The sequence below is a fragment of the Corylus avellana genome, chromosome 4, assembly GCF_965113065.1.
Source record: "Corylus avellana chromosome 4, dhCorAvel1.hap1.2, whole genome shotgun sequence".
Classification (NCBI taxonomy): Eukaryota; Viridiplantae; Streptophyta; class Magnoliopsida; order Fagales; family Betulaceae; genus Corylus; species Corylus avellana.
In genome coordinates this window covers 35,094,980-35,122,189 of record NC_142493.1, presented here as the reverse complement: position 1 = coordinate 35,122,189, position 27,210 = coordinate 35,094,980, and the positions used below count along the sequence as shown (strand labels likewise).

At 36.7% G+C, this 27,210-nt stretch overlaps 3 protein-coding genes across 4 annotated transcripts; all 3 read left to right on the top strand.

The window, feature by feature from the left end:
• The first annotated feature begins 286 nt into the window (after positions 1-286).
• URE (urease) lies at positions 287-10,104 on the top strand. 2 transcript variants are annotated; one of them, XM_059592934.2, is made up of 19 exons: positions 287-386; positions 549-715; positions 893-966; positions 1,347-1,392; positions 1,852-1,957; positions 2,671-2,813; positions 3,567-3,677; positions 3,945-4,111; positions 4,258-4,636; positions 4,720-4,828; positions 5,527-5,666; positions 5,879-6,016; positions 6,109-6,200; positions 6,708-6,837; positions 6,916-7,074; positions 7,730-7,897; positions 8,591-8,725; positions 9,116-9,187; positions 9,286-10,104. In XM_059592934.2, the coding sequence occupies exons 2-19, from the start codon at positions 590-592 to the stop codon at positions 9,505-9,507; spliced, it is 2,517 nt and encodes an 838-aa protein (XP_059448917.2). In that variant the 5' UTR covers positions 287-386; positions 549-589; the 3' UTR covers positions 9,508-10,104. The 2 variants fall into 2 exon arrangements, with proteins under 2 accessions (XP_059448917.2, XP_059448918.2); XM_059592935.2 differs by having other exon boundaries at positions 288-415.
• A 3,891-nt stretch (positions 10,105-13,995) lies between these two features.
• Positions 13,996-19,619, top strand: LOX6 (PLAT/LH2 domain-containing lipoxygenase family protein). The gene is made up of 9 exons (XM_059591458.2): positions 13,996-14,504; positions 14,997-15,274; positions 15,380-15,617; positions 15,848-16,180; positions 16,334-16,419; positions 16,511-16,618; positions 17,165-17,466; positions 17,695-17,961; positions 18,669-19,619. Exons 1-9 carry the CDS (start codon positions 14,132-14,134, stop codon positions 19,426-19,428), a joined length of 2,745 nt encoding a protein of 914 aa, XP_059447441.1. The 5' UTR covers positions 13,996-14,131; the 3' UTR covers positions 19,429-19,619.
• Positions 19,620-21,748: 2,129 nt separating this feature from the next.
• On the top strand, positions 21,749-27,116 carry LOC132180091 (zinc finger CONSTANS-like protein (DUF3537)). The gene is made up of 4 exons (XM_059592947.2): positions 21,749-22,365; positions 22,943-23,374; positions 23,559-23,865; positions 26,620-27,116. The coding sequence occupies exons 1-4, from the start codon at positions 21,904-21,906 to the stop codon at positions 26,760-26,762; spliced, it is 1,344 nt and encodes a 447-aa protein (XP_059448930.1). The 5' UTR covers positions 21,749-21,903; the 3' UTR covers positions 26,763-27,116.
• Positions 27,117-27,210: the final 94 nt, after the last annotated feature.

The window sequence follows — 27,210 nt, the reverse complement described above, 5'->3', positions numbered from 1 at the left end:
TTTTGAAAGTTCTAACTTTTTAGTGACGGTGAAAATAGAAAGTGAAAAACCATTTTTACCTCTCCCACCTGAGTAGAATAAGTAAATTTGGATGGCAAAAATATTAATTTCACCCGTCATGGTCTCCCAGCATACCAAAAGACTTTACATATTCACTTTTTAGATTTGATAATGATATTGTGACTATTGTCCTTGTAATAAAAAAAAATATAATTATGATTAAAAAATTTAAAAAAAGAAAGAAAGAAAGAAAGAAAGAAACCAACCATTTATGGAGAAAAAAAAGTTGAAAAACCCACATTTTAGCACTTACTTTTTCTCTCTCAAAGTTGAGCATCGGACCGCACTAGCACGGAACAGTTCCAAATCACAGACTCCCGCTGAACGTATTATCTCGTATCTTCATTTTCCTCAGGCACTGATTTACCAAACGATTACTTGTTTACTAGATTTTCGATTAAGATGACATAATTGCTAATTCAGTTGCTCAATCATCAACCTTTTTCGCTCTTTCTTGGATTTGAATCTTTTCTTTTGGCTCTGTTTAGTACCGCGATAGTGTCATTGACTTGAGAGTGAGAAGTGGAAGATGAAACTTGCTCCGAGAGAGATTGAGAAACTCTGTCTGCACAATGCCGGATACCTCGCTCAGAAGCGTCTCGCTCGTGGCTTGAGGCTCAATTACACTGAAGCTGTGGCTCTCATAGCTACACAGGTTCGAACGTTATATGCATATATATGGATATGTATGTATGCATGCGTCTGCGCTTGTGTGTATATCGAGTGAGCTATAGATTTGCTGAATTAGGTTACAAGCATGCAAATCGGTGTGTTATTGAACATGAAGAATTACAATTTGGTGTTTTCACACTAACTTATGGTTTGTTTGAAGATTTTGGAGTTTGTTCGCGATGGTGAGAAGTCGGTGGCGGAATTGATGGACATAGGGAAACAACTTTTAGGAAGGTATTTATTGTGAATTTGTTGTATATGTACGCATAAATACGTATACGAATAACTGTTTTAGGATGGTATGACTCTGAATTTTGTGTACTTGTTCTTCCTAATGTTATGTGTGCAAGGCGTAGAATTGATTCATGGTAGCTTGTTTTAGGAAGGTGTTTATTGTGAGTTTTATGTATATATACACATAAATATGTATATGGATACTTGTTTTAGGATGTTATGGCTGTGAGTTTCATGTGTTACTTGTTCTTCCTGATGTTATTTGTGCAAGGCCTATAATTAATCCATAGTTACCTGTTTTGAGTATTGATGCAATGGTGAATCATCGGATGTGACAGCTTATAGCATCTACATGTTGCCTTTGTTTTGTGTGTTAACAGGAGACAAGTTCTTCCAGCTGTACCTAATCTTTTGGATGCTGTACAGGTATAAGGCAATTAAGTTCTTAGTTAGAAATGAACCCTCCAGTTGAGTTCTTGAACTCATCAATAAGCAATGCATAATTTGTACTTTTTTTTAATGAATTCTGGCTAGTAATTTACCTGAGTAGGTTAATGCATGGGGAGTGTAAGCATATGGAGTAATTTTTATTTTTTATTATTTAAAAAAATTTCTTTAAGTACAAATTATATATTGATTATTACATTCAAACTTTAGGGTACGAAATTTGTTCGTTGTTGTTGTTGTTTTATTTTTTTTTCATATTTATTGATTTAGTGTTTGAGAGGTTTGAAATATAATACATGCATCAAGCTTTCGATCGTATAACCTGACACTCAGCTCCCCATCTTCCCATGCGAAAAGACAAAACAACAAAGAATCAATAAAGAGGAAAAAGAAAAAAGAAAATTTCTTCCAACTATGATTGAGCTAAACTGAATGTAGGTTGAAGGGACCTTTCCTGACGGGACTAAGTTAATCACGGTTCATGATGCAATTGCTAGTGAAAATGGAAATCTGGAACTGGCTTTACATGGCTCTTTTCTTCCAGGTAAGGTTTAGGGTTTATGGCTCACCCTGAATTCTAAAGCTTGGAATTACTTGATATTGGGACCTGTTTGTCCTTTATTGTCTGCTTTCAAAATTCTGACCAGCAGAAGTACCTTATGGAGATTCTGAATCTTACTCCGCATCGGCAGCTCTGGATATGGAATTTTGTGTCCTTGCCTTTGAAATTGAAAAGAGATTGCAATTGATGATGTATTTAGAATAAAACTTTTCATTAATGAAGATCCTTCATTGAGATGTTAAATTTCCTAGTAATCAGTGAGTTTTTTCCCTGTGATTGATGAACATTTGCTTTGTGTTGTTGTCTTTCTTTATTTTCTGGTTTAAAAGAATGTGAGAAACTTGTAGGGAGCTATAAAACCTACAACCTAATTTGAACCTACTACCAAGTTTCCTAGAAAAGACGTGGAAATTTGAGCAATGATCTGGCAACTGTGTGGACATGAATAGATTTTGATACTCATGAGCATGGACTGTTCATTTTAATTTCAAAGTTCTTGATTAACTTCGTATCACATTCACAATCAATCCCTTTACATTCCTGACCACCTTCCATAAAATTTAAGTTCAATGTATTAACTTGCAAATTCTTCAGTCTTCTACAAATGGAGTTGAAGTTAATAAATAAGTTTCTTTGAGTATGCACCATGTTTAGTACTGGATGCAGCATGGCTGAAAGAGATTTATTTCCTACAGTTCCTTCACCAGACAAGTTTCCTGTGCTAGAAGATAATAAAATTCCTGGTGAAGTAAACTTTGGAAATGGAAATATTACTCTTAATCAAGGAAGGAAAGCAGTAATCCTCAGCGTCGTCAACACTGGAGACAGGCCAGTTCAGGTGTTTTCATTTAACCTTTTAACCTGCTACTCCTTATATTTGTGGGATGCTCTTCTTTTTCCCTTTTGTTCTTCCACATTTATCTATAGTTATTCAGTTAGCAGTCATCCACTTAACTGAAATCAGCTTCCTACCATGTTTACTTGCAACTTCAGGATTTGATGATGAAAATTGTATATGTTTCCTGAGTTATAGTACTGAACTTCTGTGATATTTTAATTAAAAATGGAATATTTTTTGATTGACTGACTGGGTGGCTATTTTTTACTTTCCATGTTCTTTGGAGAATTGAAATCCTTTCTGTAGTGTGAATTGGTTTTTATAACTTACATGGTCAATAGTCAATTTTTAGCTTATTCCTAGTTGGAGGATTTAGACAGTTTTCAAGCTCCTCAGTAAACTCAAAAATACCTCTGGGATATGGTGTTGCTGGCTTACCGCTGGTATTATTGAGATGGGACTCGTTGGAGAAAAAACCCTTTTTACCAAATTAGACATTGATTGTTATGTGTGCGCACACACATATTGTAAAAGAAATTTTTAGTAGTCATGTAAGATATAAGAAATTTTAAGATTCTTGTTGTATAGACTTAATTTTCTTTGAATATAGATATGTCTCAAAATATTGAATGACATGCTCTGATGTTTCTAACATATTGCACGGGTCAACATCTCATGTGCATTTTCTTTCTCTGGTTAACTATATGGAAAAGATAAAGAGTATTTTTTTAAAATCATTCCGCACTGTTTTAGGTTGGCAGCCACTATCACTTTATTGAGGTTAATCCATACTTGGCTTTTGATCGACGGAAAGCATATGGCATGCGCTTGAATATACCAGCAGGAACAGCTACACGATTTGAGGTAGCATTTTTATTTGTTATTCAATAAAATGCAACTAAACTTTGTTCTTTTGTTCATCTTCTGTATATCAATATTCTGCCTACATCTTTGGCTTTTATGACTTCGCATGTAAGTAAAAATTTACCCAGTATATATATATATATATTTTATCATATTGTAACTGAAAACTGTTTCTTTTTTTTCTCTTAATACATCAATGGGCTTAAACCTGTTCAGCTCTTTGACTAATTCACTCTATGCATTATTACTGGCTATTTGTTTGGCCAGCCTGGGGAAACTAAAAGTGTCGTACTTGTAAGCATTGGAGGTAAGAAAGTGATCAGAGGAGGAAATGGCATTGCTGATGGTCCGGTTGATCATGCTAAACATGGGAAAGTCATGATGGAAGCTGTAAGCTCGAGAGGTTTCAGACATCTGGAAGCAACAGATGCTAGGTTAGACCTTCCCCTGGGGCAATTCCGTGCTGTTTGTTTCATTTTTGTTTGTGATATCAATAGGATTGCTTGAGTAAGTAAACACATTTCACTTAAATGATAAAAGATATATGGAAAAATGCCTTACCTCAGAACTGATTTTGCAGTGAAGGTGTTGTCGGAAAACATTCTGCTTTAACCAAAATAATCTCTCGTGAGGAATATGCCAACATGTATGGGCCTACCACAGGTGACAAAATTCAGCTTGGTGATACCGACTTGCATGCTGAAGTTGAAAGGGATTTTGCTATTTATGGCGATGAATGTGTCTTTGGAGGTGGGAAGGTTATAAGAGACGGAATGGGCCAGTCATGTGGGCATCCATCAGCTGACTCTTTGGATGCTGTGATAACAAACGCTGTGATTGTTGATTATAGTGGAATCTTTAAGGCAGATATAGGTATCAAAGATGGTCTTATTGTTTCCCTTGGGAAAGCAGGCAATCCAGATATCATGGATGGTGAATGTCAAAATATGATCGTTGGGGTAAAAGTCTCATCTCACAGTGCAGACACAGTACTGTTGCCCACCATGTTAATTGCACACACTTACACTTTTTTAATAATCAGGTTAACACTGAGGTTATTGCGGGGGAAGGAATGATTGTAACTGCAGGAGCCATAGACTGTCATGTACACTTCATATGCCCTCAATTGGCATATGAAGCAATTTCAAGTGGTGAGCCACCCAACTGGGAAAGTGCTGCTGAAATTTATGAACATATCAATGTTTATATTCTGATTTGTGTCTGTGTCTGTATAAATTGGCAGCTTAAATGTAGATGATAAAAGTTGGAAAAGCTTAATCATTTTGTCATGCTTATGCTACATCTAGCACTGAGATACTTAAGAATTTTTTTATTTATTACTTTTTTCATGCGTGCCTCTTGAAACTCAAAATCTTGTCATTCATAGTGGTCCACCATATGTTTTATGACTTTGAAAGAACTCTTTTAAATGCTCCCAATCATTATTTCAGTTTGAAACAAGCCTTAATTGTTATTGTAGCCCTTTCTTTCTAAATCTTGAGAGGAGGGAGACCAAAAGATTATTGAAAACAGGTCAGCGAGAGACCCTTCAGATCATGTTTAGTTGAATTTGTCCAGATCAAACTCAACATGGGCTCCATCAATTCGATATGATCAAACTCAATTAAATAACTTGTTTGGAAATAGAATCATACATTTTTGAGCAGGTTGTGTTATTATCATTTGTTGTTGCTTGGCATGTTTGTCTGAACTATATTTTGGTACCTAGAGTTCATGACTCTGTCCCTTAGCAATCTGAGTAACCTCTGTGCGAGAAAATTAATTGAAATGAACATTTCTCTGTAATGTGTCATGATTCCTTTTTACCAAAACTTCTCGTTATGTGTAGGCGTAACAACATTAGTGGGAGGAGGAACAGGACCTGCTTTTGGAACACGTGCAACGACTTGTACTCCAGCACCATCACAAATGAAGTTAATGCTGCAAGCAACTGATGACCTGCCTCTAAATTTTGGTTTTACGGGGAAAGTATGCTTGATTTTTGTTGACTTTATGAATCTCTCTCTCTCTCTCTCTCTTCCTTATATAACGTTTAAGGATAAGCTTTTCAGTTGGCATTATATGAACGAGTTGCTAAAATTTTGAACTCTGAAGGTTTTTCCCCTCGCTATTCCTCCCACCCCTTTTTCCATCCTTATTTATTCTTATACCTCCTTCTGTAATTCCCTTTGTTTACTTAGGGGAACACTTCCAAACCTGATGGACTACATGAAATAATAAGGGCTGGGGCGATGGGACTGAAGCTCCATGAGGACTGGGGAACTACTCCTGCTGCAATAGACAATTGTTTGACTGTTGGGGAACAATATGACATCCAGGCATTTTTTTGTTGTATTTCTTTTTCAGTTATTTGAAACATTTGAGTATTACATCAGTATCCAATTTTGTCCATTTCTGTTGATTTTGACAGGTTAATATCCACACCGACACATTGAATGAATCAGGATTTGTAGAACATACTATTGCTGCATTTAAAGGAAGAACTATTCATACCTACCACAGGTGCAAGTTGCATACAATTTGTTTTTCAGTCTTCTATCACTCAATTGCCTACCATTTTCATTAGCTACTGTTTTTTTTTTAAAAAAGAAAAAGAAAAGGAAAAAGTAGATTATAATCGAAAGTACACTGTGGTTATTCATATGAGCAAATTTCTTTCATGAGGCCACATAAAGGGGAGTTTACCTATAGAGAAGTAAAACTTTCTTGATAGCAAAGGCCTTAGTTGTTTTGTAAAAAGTGGCTAAATTGACATCTCGCCCTTTTGGTCATAGGAGTACTTCCCATACTTTCAATACTTCATAAATTTTTTACACAATGCTGTCTATCCTTCTTAATCTTCAAGTTGTCATGACTTGACACTAATTGATTTCAGCTCTTTCATGTGATTATAAAATGTTTCTCTCATTAGTATGATGCGATGAGTTCATCCACTATAACATTTTGCCTTATTTTTCAACTTTTCTAGTTGTTGATGTTTGTCCTACTTCTTTGGTACCTTGTGGACAGTGAAGGTGCTGGTGGTGGTCATGCTCCAGATATCATCAAAGTATGTGGTGTGAAAAATGTCCTGCCGTCATCTACAAACCCCACACGACCTTTTACTTCCAACACTATAGATGAGCATCTTGACATGCTGGTATGAGAAGATAATGGAAGTATTGATACAGCATGCATTATGGATGTCTGATTCTAAATTTGGTCTGAATATGTACAGATGGTCTGCCATCACCTTGATAAGAACATTCCGGAAGATGTGTCTTTTGCTGAATCAAGGATAAGGGCTGAAACAATTGCTGCAGAAGATATTTTGCATGATATGGGGGCAATTAGCATTATAGCTTCTGATTCACAAGCTATGGGTCGCATTGGAGAGGTCTGTAATTCCTTCTTTTTTTTTTTCTTCTTGTTAGATTTTTTTTTTCTTCCCTCAGCTCTGTTTAGACGACTCTGTAGATGCTTGCAAATTCATATTAGAAAATTCTGTCTGATTACTTATCAAAAAAAAAAAAAATGAAGAAGAAGAAGAAGAAAATTCTGTCCGATAAAACAGGCAACCAAACATCAGAACATCATGACATGGTAGCTTGACTTGAAAGTGAGCATTTCAAGTTATTGTAACTGATGAGTAAGACAGCACCATTTTTTTAAGTAACTAAGAAATCATCTTTGAAGCATGGAGACAGACATGGGTGCAGATACGGACACTCAACATGGTGCTGGCACTTAAACAAGACTTGTCACACACAGGATGTAGGACCAGGGACGCCTGACGCTAAACTGATGTGTTTGTTGCTAAAGTCTATTTTTGGAAATTTATGATGTTATAAAGGTTGAAACTTAACTATGGAATATTAGCATTGTCTTGAGTGCACACCAACCGATGAATTCTTCATAATGTTTGTTCTTTAATCTTCACTTCATTTCTGTGGCACATTTTTTCGCATTTGTTCTGTTGTTTATAGTTAACAATGCTGCTAATTTTATTTTGTCTGAAGCTCAGGTCTGTCTCACAAACTCTTTTTTACCAGGTGATAAGCAGAACTTGGCAAACTGCCCACAAGATGAAGCTACAAAGAGGATCGATTGACCCTAGTGGACCAGACAATGACAACCTTCGTATCAAGCGATACATTGCAAAATACACTATAAATCCTGCAATAGCTAATGGGTTTTCTGAATATGTTGGTTCAGTTGAGGTATGATAGTTTGGATATCTATGAGCTCAATTCCAATGTGAGCTGCACAAAAGTATAAATATGTCATTTCCTTTTTTATTAAGAGTCCGTTTGGTCTTACGATTTTGCAAGTTAAAAATGCGTTTTTAAATAAAATCGCAAAAAATGTCATGTTTGAAAGTGCATTTGAAAAAAAATAACGGTCACAAGCAAAGGAGTGCGTTTTTAAAAACACACGATCTTAAAGGTCAAACTGCTATTTTATAGGCCAAACTGTGATTTTACCAAATGTTTAACTGTGCTTTTAAAAATCATGTTTTTATTAACTGTGTTTTGAAATTGCCATTTTTCAAGCCTCACATTTTGAAACTGTTAAACCAAACATACCCTAAGTTATATATTTCATGGATGGAATTCAAAATGAGACAAAAGCATACGGCCCTTACACTGTACTTTTATTAGTTGGTCCCGCCATAATATCTCTAAAATGGAAAAATCCAACCAATTCGCAGTTAATTTGTATTTATACTTTTATCGAAGCATCTAAAATAGTTGACCGCAGTCATATTATTCTGCAAAATCTTGACATTGTAGATGGCTTGTAGGTGGGATCCATCGGGTTCTGGAAGATCAATTAAAAGTTTAACATTGTAACTGATATTAAGGTAGTCGAGCAAATATTTTTCCCTTTCATTTTATTTTTTGTTTCTGCAGGTTGGGAAGTTGGCGGATCTTGTTATATGGAAGCCGTCTTTCTTTGGGGCAAAACCAGAAATGGTAATAAAAGGTGGTGCAATTGCATGGGCTAATATGGGCGATCCAAATGCTAGCATTCCCACACCTGAACCGGTAAAGTTTGCTATTTCATCTATATTCTGGAGCATCTTATGTGATAGATTTGACAGGCATGACTTATAAGCATCCGGAAATGAATTTGGCAGTGTTGGAATCTTCTCATTGTTGGGTTGGAACCTTAACCTGTTACTTGATCATAATTCTGAGTCTGAGACGATGGTTGTGCTCACTTCTGAGTTTTATACATCAAGTCAACCTGCTTAGAGAATCCTAAACATTAAAATGTCTAACTTACTTTTGTATGGTTAGGAAAATTGCATCTATAGGCTCTAAAGAAGTTATAAATTACATCTGACATCAGTCCCTGTAGTTCTGATGGGATTAACACTGAGAACCCAAGATAAATGCAATCAAGTTCTTTTCTTAAGACGAGAATGTTTTCAGGTAATAATGAGGCCTATGTTTGGAGCATTTGGCAAGGCTGGAAGTTCTCACTCCATTGCTTTTGTCAGCAAGGCAAGGATCTTTTCTCTCTCGCCCCCACTTTTTCCTCTCATTTTCTTCTTTCTAAATAACTCTGTTAATTTCCTTTTCTGTTTTCTCCTTACAAACAGGCAGCTTTAGATAATGGAGTTAAGGCCGCGTATGGGCTCGACAAGAGGGTGGAAGCTGTGGGCAATGTTTCGCGACTAACCAAATGTGACATGAAGCTCAACGATGCCCTTCCAAACATCACGGTGGACCCTGAGACATACAAGGTGACAGCAGACGGCGAGGTTCTTACCTGCACTGCAGCCACCACAGTTCCTCTTTCTCGGAATTACTTCCTCTTTTAAGCGTCGGTAATATGTCTGAGCCTCAATCATTTTATGCTTTAAAACAAATTTACTAAACTGAAAACAAATAATGATCCTTCCAAAATAAATGAAATAGCACTTTCCAAATCGAGGTCCATTTTACTGGACGCCTCTACCACATTAACACTTGCGTACCAGCAAGTGCAAACTTCAGTGCTCCCTTCACCACCATTTGTTTTTGGACTCAATTATAAGTGGCCCCCCACTTGATTTGTCATCTCAGTTTAATTACCTTACTTTTTCTTTCTTTGGGAAGAAAAAAAATAGACAGAAACTTTGTATTCATGCTTTGGTTCCGAATAATTTGCTTCTCGATGGGCTCAATTATGTAAGTGTCCCTTGTGCGCCGCCACTAAATGTGTGCCATGTTTCATCTGCCACTGCAAGTTGTAGTGCTCGACAGTTCATGTCTCAGTCTGAGCCTCTGAGGCTGATTGAAGGAGATTTTGTGTGAAAAAATAAATGCTGGAGATGGGATGGGATGATTGAAGGAGAACTCCAATTATTTTTTAAACTTAAAAACAATCTTTACTATTTATTTTTCTCGGGAAGATCTCCAAGAGTTTTTTTCACTGGAGACAGCAAAATGCAAACTCAAAATGATCTTTTGTTAGTATTTGTTGTCATCAATTTTATTTTATATCCTGCACATTTCCCATATGATAAATCCCTCATTCTCTGAACTAGAGATTAAACCATATGAAGTTTAGTGAACCAAATTAAGAAAAAAAAAATGGAATTTTTTTATCCAAGTAGGCATGTGCGCATGTGATCGTGAAAATGAAGTCTCAAGAAGTCTTTAGTTTTTATTTTTCTAATGGAGTTTTTTCTTCTTTTTTTTTTTTTTTTCAATGGCTTTTGGCCTTTTAAATGAGGTGACTTTTGGCTTTGTGTCACTCAAAAAATGAGGTGACTTTTAAAATTATTATTTGATCAAAATTTAATAATGATTAATTACAAACCTAGTGATGATTTTAAAAGTTGCATTATTCTTTGAAGGACACAAGAATAATTTGTAGCATTACTCGGTCAACGGTGAGGGCTTTCAATTTAAAGTTGGCCGGCGAAAGGAAAATTCATTGCATGAGACAATAATAATAGGCAATTATGGATGACAATTTCTAAAAGGAAAAAGGATTAAAAATTCAATGTAGCAATGCTGCTATATATTTACGATAGATGTCTGGCTCACATAGCATTTAAGTGAAACTGAAAGACTCGTTCCATGATTTTATTTTATTTTTGAAAAGAGTTGTTCTATGATTAAAATTTTGTTTTATTGCATTTAATGGTGTTATATCATTTAAAATTTTTAAATAACGTAATAATATATACATCGTTAAACCTATGAAATATAATTTTAATTATGAAATGACTCCATTTCACTAAAAAAATGATCTTATTCCGTCAAAATCATGGATATACTATTGATCCTTATGTGGATTACTTTATGGACTAGGAGTGGACTCTATGCAATAAGCCGACAGATTCTCGTGTGCAAGTCCTTGAGGCATGCATGATTAGCAAATCATCTTTTTTTTTTTCTTTTTTTTTTTTTTATTCAACTTCGGGAAGAGGAAAGGGGGACTAGCGAATCATCTTACATGTGTGGACCTGCTTCCGAAGCACATGTACATATATCAACGAGAGTTGGCTGGAAGGGTTTTTTTTTTTTTTTTTTTTTCAAAGCAAATATTGGGAAAGGGGTACAACAATCAAAACAAAAATTGAAAATAAAAAAGGTAGACTCCCAACAAAAGATGCAAAACAAAAATTACAATGGAGAAATACAAACAAATGGTAGAAAATTGATCAAAATTTGACCCAATACTCTTAATAGAGACCGTATACAGTGGTAAAAACACTAAAACAAATGCCACATAGACCCTTTACACCTTGCCCAAACCTTCAATGCAAGGGGCATGGATATGAGTATGACCCTCGAGATATTCTTCAGCCTTACTCGAAATAGCTCCATGCTAAGAGACTACAACACCCATCGGGATGTAAACCAAGCAGGAAAGGCACTGACAAAATCTAAAGTAGGAACCAATAAAGAGATAGTGAACAAAACACAATTAGCTAAAAGTTTGAAATGAATGGTTTCCACCATATGACTAATGATCGTTAGTTTTGGCTGACAGCACTGCATAAGGAGTTAGAATAATCTCTAGGACTCAAAATCATTACTTTATTATATGAGATGATACAATGAGGAAAAGAAAAGGGGAAGAAGAAATCATTTATTGATTTGTTGACGGAGAGAGTAAAAAGAGTAGAGAAATGCTACACACTCTCATATGATTTTTAAAATTACTATTGGATGCAAATTTAATAGCCAATGATAATTTATTTCAAATCCATGTTGAGGAGTGTTGATAGCATTACTCCACAAACAAAGCATAGAGTTTTAATTAATTCTCATTAAGTCACGTGAATCAAACAAAAAGTGAAAATTATTTTTTAATAACTGATAGGCCTAGAAGGTTGCCTGCTTTCCTGCCTACCTTATTATTACTATTATTTTTATTGGGGTGTTCCTTTTGTTTCCAATAGGAATGAAAACTGCCGTGATTACACTTTGACCTTTGCAATCTCCACCAAAACAGGCGACTCTTGAATGTTCTACCATACTTTGAAGTGCAGTTAGACATATATATAATACATGTCAAAAAAAAAGAAGACATACATATAATAGTTTAAGTGCCATGTTGTCATCGTGGCAACAACCAACAACTGAAGGTATAACAACCTTGTTTTAATTGCCAGTTGTGAGGTGTGGGGGCAGTGTGGAGTACTATGAATGAATTTCATGGTTTGACCGTAAAAATGTATCACTTTCCACATTCCTTGAGTATAGATGGCAACGATGGTTAAGCCTTTGATTTAGTATTAATGTTTTGCCTCGTTATTAAATATCCGCTTTGGTTTGTAAAAATGTCGCAAATGGTACTTTATGTGGACATCTTATAAACGCAGTTAGTACTTTCGTCTAAAAACTTAACTGCATGCCACGTCAAACTAATTAGCAAGTACTACTTAATTTCGTTTGTCACATTAGCATTATTTAGAATTAAAAAGAAAGGAAAAAAAAAAAATTTAAGGGTAGTCGAAACACTTCTTATGCCCTGCTTACTATCCTCTCAATGGCCATAAAAGTGATTCGACCACCCTCAAATGACTAGATAAAAGTGGCCAAAATCACTTATAACCATATGAAGTGACTCGACCACTCCCATTTAACCATTTAAATGAGTGAAATGAATTATTATACCTTGAGAGTAATTCGGCCACCCCAAATCGGCCATTGTGACCCTAAACATTAATGAGCTTGAATTTAAAATTCGGTTTGATGTCACTTTACCGTATTCTTTAAGTTTACCTTTTTATCTCCAATTGGCACGGCTCGTGACATTGGCCTCACATGTAAAAAATTGCAAGACAGCTCATTAATACTTACCATCAAATAATCATTTTAATTATTTCTTATTCCAAATATAGGATGATCTGACTATTTATTTTGTTAAATGATTTGAATAAAAGAAAAATGAACACACTGATCCAATGCATTGGAGGTTGAAGTGGTGGAAGAAAGAAGGCTAAGAATTGGGTGGCCCGGTAAAAATAATGGTGGATTAGGAGGTGCAGCTGATCCGGTCGAATGCACAGCTTGGCGGATTGAGGATGTGTAGATTGAGAATGTGTGAATCACGCCTTATGAAGTGGAAGTCACTAGTTCAAATCTCCCTCCTATTCCCTTGTGTCAACATGAAAAAAAAAATAAAAAAATAAAAAATAAAAAAAAGTTTCTTAGAATTTAAAATTAACACATCTTTTAAAAAATAGAAATAATATAAAATTATATATCAATATATTTATATCTACATATTGATTATTGCATTGATGGATCTGCCTACCGACCTCCTTTTTGGACCAAGTAAAGATCTCTGTTGTCACATAAATTTTAATTTGCAGATTTTAAGTAATATAAAAAGGCATCTGACAAAAAAGAGGAAAAAAATAGTAAGGGCAGTGGTAAATTCACCTCAAGGATGGATCTTCCACGTGACAGCCTTCGTCGTTTGCGAAGGTGTCAGTATCCAATTCGTATAAAAACGGTTCACCAACCAGCAGGTCTTTCTTTTTCTTTTTTGGTATTGAGGTCTTTCTTTTTTAGTTTTTGGATAATTTTTCTTGCACATTTTACACGCTGGCGACTTTTTCTTGCAACTAGCATTTGCTATTTTCGCAAGTCACACGCTTCTCCACAAGCGCGTTTCAAACGCATTCTAAAAAACCACGTAGATCATCGTCCATGCACAGCACTTTCCACCCAAAGCATTGGAACGTTCGTGCACGCTCCCATGTTCGCGAGTCTCGTTGCATTTCCCTACCAGAGCTGATCGGACACCTACAAAAAACCTCGTCCACTGTCGTCACTCCCACCAACTACTTCTGTAAAGGGAAGTAAATAAACAACACCACTACACCAGAGAATCACACGACGCCGTTTCACCCCTCCTTGGCAATATCAATCAACGTCCTCTTTTTCATATAGTATCTCAGCAACTACGAGTCAAAGAGTTTTTACACGCAGGGAGAAATGCTCACGGCGGTCAAGCCAGCCGGTCCTTCGAAGTCTGACATCTCCAGAGGGGTCTTCCGGCGAACGCCGGCGATCTCCGGAGAAAGCCCCAGAGCCCGGGTACGGGTGAAAGGGAACGGGTCAATCCGGGCAGTGATAAGCAGTACAGGGGACAAGGCTTTGGAGGCTGCGAGTCCATTGGAGAGCAAAGAGAGTACTAATGGGTCTTTGTTGTCTTCGGGAGGAGGAATCGAAGTGAGGGCAACGGTGACGGTGAGGAAGAAGATGAAGGAGAAGCTGACGGAGAAGATAGAGGACCAGTGGGAGTTCTTTGTCAACGGGTTTGGCCAGGGGATTCTCATTCACCTCATAAGCGAAGAGATTGATCCCGGTTAGTTTTTGTTTTAAGTAAAGCATTTTCTGGGGGGATAGTGATCATCAATGTTGTGATTTCTTTCATGGGTATTGGTTGTGGAGGATTTTCATGCAACAATATGTTGTGAAGAAAAGTAAAAGGGGAAGAAAGCTCTGTGTCAGTGTGACATGTGTTTATCTGTATTTAATAGTCTAATTTTTTTGACTAACTTTTGGTTTATGTTCATCACATGTTTGAAAGTCCTAAATTTTTAACAGTTTATACTCGCCCATCTTCTATACGAGGGATCCGTGGTTCTAATTCTTAGTAGCTTTTCATTGGTTTTTTTGAAGGAGAACAGTATTGCTACTTTAATGCAGAAATGCTGGTTTTTCTCTTTCTTTTTTTCTTTTTTTCCACAAAAAAATAGGATATTAATGTTATATGCCATTCTTCTTTTTTGGGTTTGTCAATGGAATAGAGGGTTCTGTTTCTTTCTTTCCTAAAATTAGTTGCTGCTTTTTACAGTTACCAATTCAGGAAAGAGTGTGGAGTCCTCTGTAAGAGGATGGTTGACGAGGCCATTGAGCAATCCACACATTGTTGAATATGCTGCTAATTTCACTGTCCCTCATGACTTTGGGTGTCCTGGGGCTATTCTCGTTACAAATCTTCACAACAAGGAGTTCTACTTGCTGGAGATTGTCATTCATGGCTTTGATGAAGGCCCCATCTTCTTCCCAGCCAATACATGGATCCATTCGCGGAAAGATAATCCTGAAAGTAGAATTATCTTCAAAAATCAAGTGAGAATTGTGTAATCTGTAAAGCTCTTGTTTTTTAACAAATTCTTCAATTAATGGTTTCGCTTAGCCAATGCTCACATGAAATAATCACATTGTTGTTGACAGGCATACTTACCATCACAAACACCACCCGGCATAAAAGATCTTCGACGTGAAGACTTGTTGAGCATTCGGGGAAATGGGAAGGGTGAGAGAAAGCCACATGATAGGATTTATGATTATGATCTTTATAATGATTTGGGTAATCCGGACAAGGATGAAGATCTTGCTAGGCCTGTTCTGGGTGTTGAGGAGAGGCCTTATCCAAGGCGCTGTAGAACTGGCCGGCCTCCAACAAAGTCAGGTATGCTATTCTTTAGTGTGTGCTTGGTATTGTAATTTCGCAAATTAAATTATGTGATTTCAAAAAGTTATCATTTGAAAATGTAGAAAAATTGGTGTTTGCAAATCCAACATTTTGAAATCGCAAACCCAAACTGACCCTTAATGTTACTGTGCAATGTTTTTGTGGTGCATTTTCTCCTTTAGTTAATATTAATGATGTGCGTGTTGACTTGGGTGGAAATGAAATAGATCCACTTTCTGAGACCAGGATCGAAAAGCCCCATCCAGTGTATGTTCCTCGGGATGAAACTTTTGAAGAGATTAAGCAGAATACTTTCTCGGCAGGAAGGTTGAAGGCTGTGCTTCACAATCTTATACCATCTATTGCTGCTTCATTGTCGAGTTCGGACATCCCTTTTAAGTGCTTTTCTGATATTGATAAGCTATATAATGATGGTTTTCTCTTGAAAGACGACGAAAATAAAGATATAATTGAGAAGCTGTTAGTGGGCAAGATTGTGAAACAGGTCATGAGCATTGGCCAAACGTTGTGGAAGTATGAAACCCCAGCCATTATAAAAAGTTAGTATGCTTGTTCTTCTACCTGTGTCTTCTTTCTAGTTTCGTAAGTAAACAATTTGTACTTAGGCTTGTATCTTACAATTACATCACAGAAGAGAAAAGAAAAGAAACGTCATTTATTTTTCTTGCACCTTATGCGGTTACTGTATCCAGGAGATAGATTTGCTTGGTTGCGAGACAATGAGTTTGCACGTCAGGCTTTAGCTGGGGTCAATCCGGTGAACATTGAGGTTTTGAAGGTAATACTATAACAGCCCGTTATCTGTTATCTTATATAATTTATGTTTATCAGTTGTTTACAGGGAGTCTTTAAGATTGAAGTATTTGCAGGAATTTCCAATTCTCAGCAAGCTAGACCCTGCTGTCTACGGCCCTCCAGAGTCGGCCCTCACAAAAGAATTGATAGAGCAAGAACTCAATGGACTGAGTGTGGAAAAGGTATTGACATCTGCTTGCTTTATGATATCTGGATTTGTATACTCTCCTCTTTCTTGTATATGATGGTTCATTTCGTAGAAAGAGGCATGGCCATTATTTTTGACTCAGAAGAAAAAAGGATATTTTGATATTCATTTGTGTCTTCTGTTTTCTGTTTGCCAAGGTGCCTAACTTTATCCTTAACAACTTCATATTTCTAGCACACCTAAAATGTGATAAAAACAAACATGAATTTGTCAATCAGGGCATATCTATCCTGTAATTTTTGTCTTTATATTTCTAGTGTTTTACCAAACTTTTTTACTATAATTGGTCTTTCACATTTCTCCTTAAGCTCAAAGCAAAAGATTGAGCCAGTAAGCTGCATTATTTTCTTTTTCATTATTTCGCTCCTTTACTTTTTGAAAGACTGAGCCAACAATGGTTTCAGAAATCCAAAACTGAGTTTAACATTTTTTTTCTATGGAAGCATTTCTTTCTATATATAAATATATCTCTGCCTCTTCTGCCTCTCTAACTCTGCCTCTAAAACATCTGACAATACAGGCTATTGAGGACAAGAGACTGTTTATACTCGACTACCATGACATGCTTTTGCCTTTCGTCAAGAAGATTAACTCTTTGCCTAACAGGAAATCTTATGCTTCTAGGACAGTTTTTTTCTATACCAAGACTGGTTTTCTGAGGCCTATAGCTATCGAGCTTTCACTTCCCCCAACGCCTTCCTCACCTCGAAATAAACATGTTTACACTCACGGGCATGGTGCTACCACACATTGGACCTGGAAGCTAGCCAAAGCTCATGTTTGCTCAAATGATGCTGGTGTCCATCAACTAGTGAATCATTGGTAAAAAGATGAAATCTACATAGTTTTAGATTATACTGTATCAAACTAAGTTTGATCAAATTGAGATTATGCAGGAGCCTATTGTAGAAGTAGAACTGATGTTATTATCGGAATTAGAAACCTTGGTCAGACAAAAGAAATGCTGCATTCACACAGATTCTTTACATGCTTCATAAAGTAAGATAACATATGAAGACAGCTAAATCTGTTGGTGATTTTTGTGTTCAGGTTGAGGACTCATGCTTCCATGGAGCCTTATATAATTGCAACTCATAGGCAGCTCAGTTCAATGCACCCCATTTACAAGCTGCTCCACCCTCATATGCGCTACACACTAGAAATTAATGCACTCGCACGGCAAAGTTTAATAAATGGAGGGGGAATAATTGAGGCTTCTTTCAGTCCAGGAAAGTATGCCATGGAGCTCAGCTCTGCAGCCTACAAGAGTTTGTGGCGGTTTGACATTGATGCATTGCCAGCAGATCTTATTCGGAGGTAGGGTTCTAATGCAATGAATACATTAAAACACTAAATTCTTCGGCTCATTTAAATTCCCCCTCCCCTCTAGTGGCTTAGTCTCAACGTATCATCACTATTTCCATAGTTTGTCTACCTTAGGATCACTTTCGGCCTTCTAGTAGAGCATGTTAGAATATAAAATTAAATGATTAAATCCATCTCTTCCTATCAAACTCTAAAGGGTTGGCCCAAGTGGTGGAGGCCTTGGTCTTGAGGTATCATCCTTTCAAGGTCTAAGGTTCAACATCTCATGGATGCAAACAATCCTTTGGGGCCACACCCCTGGTGAAAAACTAGCGATTTAACCAGTTTTGTGTAAGGAAACTTCCGAGGATGCGGTGCACGGGACCCGAGTTTACTCTGTATGGGTGGGTTCGAAGGGCCTTGCCTTGGAGAGGTTCCCCGACATTAAAAAAAAAAAAAAGCACTCTCTACTTAGCAACTTATAATTTTTGGATAATTGGTGATTTACTAATTTAGCATTGTATTTGAGCCAGAGATTATGAGTTCGAACAATGTCACCATAATTCACTTCTCATTTCAATTAAATACTTTATGCATTGGGCCTTGCTTATTAAGAAAGAATTTGAGACCACACGTGAGAAGTGTTAGAGCTTAAGTTTTTTGGACAATTGGTGATTTGACAAAAGAAACAATATAGTTAATGCTTGTCTTGATTTCAGGGGCATGGCAGTGGAGGATCCTTCGATGCCCTGTGGTGTGAGACTTGTAATTGAAGACTACCCTTATGCCGCAGATGGCCTCCTCATATGGTCGGCAATTCAAGAATGGGTAGAAACTTATGTCAACCATTTCTACAGTGAGCCAAATTCTGTCACATCTGATCTTGAGCTTCAAGCCTGGTGGGATGAAATCAAGAAGAAGGGTCACCATGACAAAAGGAATGAGCCCTGGTGGCCTAAACTGAATACCAAGGAGGACTTACATGGTATTCTTACCATAATGATTTGGATTGCTTCTGGTCAGCATGCAGCTATCAACTTTGGGCAGTACCCTTTTGGAGGATATGTCCCTAACCGTCCTACCCTTTTGAGAAGACTCATTCCACAAGAAAATGACTCTGATTATGACAAGTTTATTCTAAACCCTCAGCATACTTTCCTGTCTTCCTTGCCCACGAAACTCCAAGCGACCAAGGTAATGGCAGTTCAAGACACTCTGTCGACTCACTCTGCAGATGAAGAGTACTTGGGTCAGATGAACCTGCTACACAGCCATTGGATCAATGATCATGAAGTTTTGAAAATGTTCAATAAATTCTCTGCTAGACTAGAGGAGATAGAGGAGATAATAAATGAAAGAAATAAAGACACTCGTCTTAAAACTAGAAGTGGTGCAGGCGTTCCCCCATATGAACTGCTTCTTCCCTCTTCCGGGCCTGGAGTCACTGGTCGTGGAATCCCCAATAGCATCTCTATTTGATGACTTTAGCCGGTGCGAAGGTTTCCTAGGTCCTCTCATCTTGTAGTTAGCCATCTTTGTTGCTTTACTATTGCTTTGTCAAAAGCCTGTAAATGTAGGAGCCCCTTATGAATATTATATTCAACATTATAAGTACATCATTTTAGCTTGTGTTTTGGAAACTACTATGAGGACAAGATCATGTTCACCAATACTATCCGTTTCATTTGAAATCAAGAGAATCATATTCCCAACAATTCTGTACTTACAAGATTTTGGAAAATGCACAAAGACAGTTATGGCACTGGCACTGTGGCACACAACCAAGTGAAAAAAAGAATGTAGGAGCAAGACTAATGGTTTTGTTATGCTTTTCTTGAAGAGGGGTAGGGATATCCTTGTTTGTTAGGGTGCTTTTCAACCTATTAAGCTGATTTCAAAGGGGAATTTTGGGTGTTAATTTGTGTTAAATCACCGTCCATCCCAAAAAGTTGAGTTAATACAAAAAAATTTATTTAATTATTTAATTAATATTCTAATACTCTCTTTCATGTAAAATATTTAATTAAAATAAAAATTAAATTATAGAGACAAGATTCAAACATTTACTCCTATATCATGTGGGATCACTATCCAACAAATTTGATACAAGCTCATCCGAAAAATGGATTGAGACTGGTTGAATCAACCAATCCAATGCTCAACCTCATGTGTTTCTTTTCTTTTTTTCTTTTTCCTTTGAATTGAAGGTGAGTTGCTCCAATTATCCAAAAGCTTAATCACAATTAAATATGATTTATACTCTTTGCCAATAACAAGTTAGCTGGATTCACTAACCCCTAATTTGGATTTCCTGTTATATTTTGTAAAAAAAAAAACAAAAAAGGAAAAGAAAAAAAAGGTTGCAAGAACAGCTTCCTTGCCTAAACAAGAGGGGTGAGAATATCCTTCTCTGTTAGGATCACTGCCGGCTTTCTGGTAGAGCATAAAAGCACTACTTTTCTCCGTTTTAAAAGGAAAGATCTCTAACTTCTTGATGTATAATTTGGTAGGGTAGTACGAATCATTAATTTTTTTTTTTTTTTTTTTTTTCGTGTACTTTGTATCATGAAAGTTTATATCGAATAAAAATAGCAAATTAATAATTAATAAAATACATTAAAAGTAAATAATGCCTCATTCATTCTGTTTGAATACTCATAAATCTGCCAGGATTAAATACTTAATACTCCCTGAAATTTGATAACTTTATTTTTTTTCTTCTGGGGTTTAGTTTTTATCACAAGAGGTCCCTATGGTTTTGATAAATGATCAAGTTAGTCCCTCCGTCAGTTGACCGTTAGTTGATCTAACGGAATTTCACGTGGATCAATCAAATTTTGACACGTAGCACCTACTTAATTTTTTTTTTTTAAAAAAAAACAAAACAAAAAGAAAAAAAATTTGGGGTGGCTCCCCTTGGCCATTTGAGCCACCCCTTTTGGCCATGGGGGTGGCTAGGCCACCCCCATCTGGCCGGATGGGGGTGGCTTCGGCCACCCCCAATGGGTGCTGGGGGTGGCTCGGCCACCCACATGGAGCTTAGGAGGTGGCCGAAACCATCTCCAATGGTGGTTGGGGGTGCCACCAGTATCCACTGTGGGTGGTTTCGTTCACCCCCAATTTTTTTTTCTTTTATTTTATTTTTTAAAAAAATGCATTTTTTTAATTTTAAAAAAAATTAAGTAGGTACTACGTGTTAATATCTGATTGGTCTAAGTTGAATTTCGTTAGTTTAACTAACGGTCAACTGATGGAGGGACTACTTGATCATTTATCAAAACAAAGTATCTTTTGTAATAAAAATAAAAAATTAAAAAAAAAAAAGTTATCAAACTCTATGGAAGTATTTAGCATATATATATATATATATATATATATATATAATCTTTTTGTAGGTAACATTTGTCTGTTTGTTTCTCGTCATTTAATAACAATTTTATATTGCAAAAGCTGGACAAACTTAAAAGCAAAGGCGATTCCCAAAGTCTAGTTTTGGAGGTACGATGTCAGAAGCAAACTCCCGAAAACCATAAATAATGATCAACTACTACGCCACCAACCAAACACTCATGTTCCCTTTAAATCCAACGGTTGTGCATAGAAAACCTCCGCATTGCCTAAGTCAAGTTATCGTTGGTGGTCAATACCAACAAAGGAAAGTACAATCATCCAACGGCTAGAACTCATTTAGGACGTAAAATTCAAACAGCCTCAATGATCTGAGTTGCACACGTCATACTTTTCATATAATACCCCTTTTCCGCCTTGTGATGTTTTATTAGCTCAGGAACAAGAGGAACTGGTAGATCACCGATTCACCTGTGTTTGGTCTGCTTTTGACCCCCAGATATTTGCAAATCCGAACACCCAATTCCAGGATCTTCACTGGGTCTCCGCCATTTCTCATCCAAAACGACCAGTTTTAGTCCAATCTTGGAATTAAGAACTAATTTCATGGCTGATCTTCATGTTGTACATACACAGAATCCTCCCGCCCAGACCCCACTCCTTAACTCAAACCAAAACCACACGCGCCAAGGGCCACAAGAAGAAGAAGGCCAAAAGGAAGAGACTCATTTGGAGCAGAGCCTCAAGAAGTTGGAAAAGTTTCTCACTTTCCTCGGGTTCAACCAGTCGTCGTTGTGGAGCTCCGCTCTGTCTTGGGCTGCTTTCTTGCTCATAGGTGTGGCTCTCCCAGTTGTGGTGCTCGAGCTCTCCGACTGTTCGGATTGCGAGGAGTACCAGATAAAGGGTTTTGAGCTGGAAATCGTGGCCTCGCAGGCGTGCCTCGCCGCTGTCTCTTTGCTCTGCCTTTCCCACAATCGTCGCAAGTATGGGATCCGGAGGTTCCTATTCGTTGACCGGTTCAGTGGCAAAATGGCACGGTTTCATGACGATTACGACAAGCAGATTTGGGTGAGCATTTGTTGCAACTTCTGTGTTTGTATACTGCTTTTGCTTGTGTGAAATTGTGCTTTGAATTAAGCAATATGAGAACCCAATTTGCCATCCTTGCAGTTTTGGTATCCCCCGATCAACCTTAATTATGATGATGGCTATGCTAATGAGTTTGAATGCCAATTAAAGTTTTTTTTTTTTTTTTTGTCTGTTCCCAATTTTGTAGAAGAGAAATGCTTAAGTATAACAATAGGTGAAAATCGACAGGATTATATAAATGGCAGTGACGTTTATTGTGTGAACATAATGTGCTTGCAAAAATTACTGTGTTTTCCTTTCTATTCAAATCTTCAAACGAAGTCCATAGGACATGCACTCATCTGTAGTTATTATTTATGTGTTGTTATGTACTCTGTTTTAAACATTTCATTTTCCTTGCTTACATTATTTTGTAAAGATTTTCAAAATCAAGAATAAATCTACTTGTATGCTGCAGATGATTTCTCATCTGTGAATTTGAAGCCAGATTTACCTCTTCAGTTTTGTTGCCGTAGAATTCTAATTTATGTTTTACTAAGATAATTTATTTTCATAGGGTTCTTTACGCTTGCTCATTTATTGGGGACTGCCATGTATCATTCTGAAGACTGCACGTGAAGTTATCCGCGTAATATATGTACATCATGAATCATGGTGGCAGTCAGTTGCCATTATATTAGCTTTGATTATATCCTGGACTTATGTGAGTATGATCTCACTATCAGCCAGCGTTTTGTTTCACTTGGTCTGCAATCTGCAAGTTATCCACTTTGATGATTATGGGAAGCTCTTGGAAAGAGAATCTGATGTATTGCTTTTTATGGAGGAGCACACTCGTTTGCGGCATCATCTCTCTAAGATAAGCCACAGATTCCGAATCTATCTGCTTTTAGAGTTCTTTGTTGTCACAGCAAGCCAATTTGTGACCCTGCTGCAGATCACAGCGTATCGTGGAGCAATCACTTTAATAAATGGCGGTGATTTTGCAGTAAGTTTGTTACTATTTTTCACTCTATGAGCTTTTCATGCAGAAAAAGGTGTATATGTTAAATGGAATTGGCCGGTGCTTAGGTCACATTGGATCCCTATCATTTCTCTTATTTTCATTATAACATTATATTAACGCATATTCAAGCTTAAATTTTTGTTGTGTTGTTCCTTCAACTTTCCAGGTGTCCACGATTGTTCAGGTTGTTGGGATTATTCTTTGCTTGCATGCAGCAACAAAAATTTCACATAGAGCTCAAGGCATTGCATCTCTTGCAAGTAGATGGCATGCTTTTCTAGCATGCAGTTCAACAGATTCATCGTGCAACAGAGTTTCCAATAATGTGGGGAACTTGGAGGCTGCGATTCATTTAAACTCCATAGAAATAAATTACTCTGAAAGTGATTTGGAGTCATTGGATTATGGTCCGATTCCTACAAATGCTCAACTGGCTTCCTATATGTCCTCGTATCACAAGAGACAGGCCTTTGGTATGGAATTCACATATCTTGTTTCAATATTACATCTATTCCTCTTTATGTTGGTTTTCTTCTAATCAGTCGAAGATTAAGAAATCACACTTATGATTATTAGATTAGTCACATGATGCAATTTCTCATCCCATACACTTGGTAATGAGTTTCTTGCAGTTTTGCTTCCAGTAATAACTGCTGGCACATGACATGATCTATCATATAACATGAAACTAATCAACCAATAAATGCATATGGATGCAAACCATTTTCTAGAATTTACTCTAATGTTAACTGCACATGCTTTAATAAAAATCTTTTTTTTTGGTTTTGAAAACATGTCATAATATAGAAATTGAAGAAGTAAAAACTTGACACTTTTAGAAAAAGGACACATATATTGGAATGTCTCAAAAAGAAAGAGTAAGATATTAATATTAATACAAAGGGAGTATGTAATTTCTAGCTCAAGAGGGGAATGGGCTAACAGTAAATATTGCTTACAAAAAAACAGCTTACTGTTTGCCTTACTGAAAACACATATTGCTTGGACATTTCAACACCATTTTTGGTATTAGTGACAAAGTTCCCTCATCTATGTACCAACAGAATATTTGATTCATATGTCTTATTTCTGAAAATGGATTCCAACATGTGGATGGTTCTGAAACTTCTGTTACTAGTAGTCTTAAGCAGATAAAAATTTGCTTGGTTTACAGTAATAATTTTCTGCCATCAGTGTTAGGTAGTTCAGCATATGAAAGCATAGATTTTAGGCAGATTTTTCAGTTTGAATTTTCTTGAGAAGCATAAGACATTTTTTTTAGTGGTTTCGCTGATTACTAGACCAAAGCAATATAAAAAAATTGCTTATAATTATTTAGTTCTTAGCTACATGTAAAAGATTAAGGCTTATCTTCGCATCCTTATACATTGAATCACATGAAGTATCTTTAGGTGATTTTCTTCCCTCTTTGGGGACTTTTGGAGCAAAAGCTCTGCTTCTTGTCGAAGCTCTTTTACTCTTGATTGGATCTTATTGTCTGACAAGCATAGACCTAAAGTTATTGATTTGTAATACTATCACCATAATCACTACCACCCATAAAAGATGTTTCAGTGACACCCTAGAAAGTTAGTCTTACATTGGGAAGTTGGATTGCCCACTTTGAGTGAGTGAAATTATACAAGTGTTCATGAGTGCTAAGTCTCTCATTGGTTCCTTACTAGGTGAGATTGTGCCTTATAAGTGATTCTTGGGAGCTTTAGTTTGATTAGTCCTTTCCAGTTGTAAAAATGTGGCTCACGCTTTTCTTGGGTTAGTTACAAATAATATTAGAGCAACTGAGAGCGTCAACGATCTAAGTGGGAGAGATTGTGACAACCTAGAAAGTTAGTCTCACATAGGAAAGATAGATTGCCCATTTTGAGTGAGTGGATTATAAAAGTGTCCATGAGTGTTAAGTCTCATATTGGTTCTTTACTAGGTCAAACAGACCTTTACAAGTAATTTTAGAGAGCTTCAGTTGTAGCTTTCTTTTTGGAATGATAACACAGATGCGACTAATGTTTTCTCTAAATCGTTTCAAATAGTAATATAGTAACCTAAGTAACAGTGTAACACCATATGGCATTGAAGCATGCATAACATGGATCCTGAGGAAGTCGGGGATTTGAGTAGGGAAGATTGTGACACCCTAGAAAGTTAGTCCTACATTGGGAAGATGAATTCCCCACATTAAGTGAGTGGATTATAAATATGTTCATGAGTGGTAAGTCTCATATGGTTCTTTATAAGTGAGACTAGAGCTTTATAAGTAATTTTTGGAAGCTTCAATTGTAATATAATTAGTCTTTTTTGAGTGATAGCACAAATATGGCTAGCGTTTTTCTTAAATCGTTACAAATGGTGTCATAGCAACCTAATAACACCATATATGGCTAACGCTTTCCCTGAGTCATTATAGATCAACTTTCTCAATCCATTAGCTCCAGTAGTAGCACTTCTTTTCTTAGGCTTAATGTTTTCCTGTTACTCCATGTCTAGTTGCTTGTGCAACTACAAATTCTGATGATCTTCATTATCTGCTCTAAATGCATAAAGATGTTTTTTACCCATTATTTACAGCTTTGCTCACTTAAGGTTTTAACCTTCAACTGGTTGTGTTTCCAACAAAAATGCTTACCTTCTCTAAGAAGTCCCTTCTTTTCTCCTCTAGTTTTATGCCACTCAAATGCATATTAGTGTCATTGGGGCAAGTTTGGTTCTTATTTTAACCTGTATGTATCACTGTTTGATATGTCTGATTCAGATCTCCATAGCTAAAAATCATAAGCGATACAAGTACCATTGGTCTGATGAAGCTTTCTCCTAGGCAGCATCCTATAGATCAAATCAAGTTTACCCTGGTTTACTTTTATCATGATATCCTATACATTATCTTTAGTCCGGGATCACTCTTTTGCAATTTCTTTCTTTCATTTTAAAAATTCAGTATACAAAAGAATTGTTATTTCACATATAGGAAACTTTCCTCGTCTCACTAAATATTGGTATATAAATATAGAGTGATGCTATCTATTATTACACCTCCATTTCACTACAATGCTCATTAATCCTTGGATCGGCCCTTAAAATAAAAAGCACACAGCCACATTAGATTAGCTCACTACGATGAAAATATAGTATGTAGCCATTCATCATTGTTATAATGTGGACCTTGTTCATGTGTGTATAGGAAACTGATGTTACTTCTTTCTTTGGTTTTGCAGTTACATATTTGCAGACCAATCCTGGAGGGATCACGATTTTTGGATGGACAGTTGATAGAGGTCTTATCAACACCATATTTTTTATTGAGCTCACTTTGGTTACTTTTTTGCTCGGAAAGACCGTGGTTTTCACTTCAGAGTGAATTTTCCTTTACGCCATGGTTGCTCTTTCCTTCACACCACATCAGCAACAGGAAATCGAACGTGCTTATTTCACATAGAAAGCTCCAGCTTCTGTTGGAACCTGTCAATATTTCATCTCATGTGGTTGATGCAACGAAGGTAACCGGTTCAGTGGGGCCAGAGTATCGGTCTCTTTTTAAGTTGCAAGCAACAACATATACAACTCAGCACATCACATCGCAGACCAGACTGGGCTTCTATTAGGTTTTGATCATGTTTTATATTGTGAAATATAATTCACGTTTTTATTCTTGAGGCCCAAGGTTTTAGGAAGATTTTATTATCTTCGGATAATTAAGCTCTCTTTCTCGTTTCACTTATGAAATAGGAGAAAAAGGGACGACGGCAATGTATAACAAGCGTTGATAAATGAAAATGGTGCCAGAGAAACTCCACTAATTGCAAAAC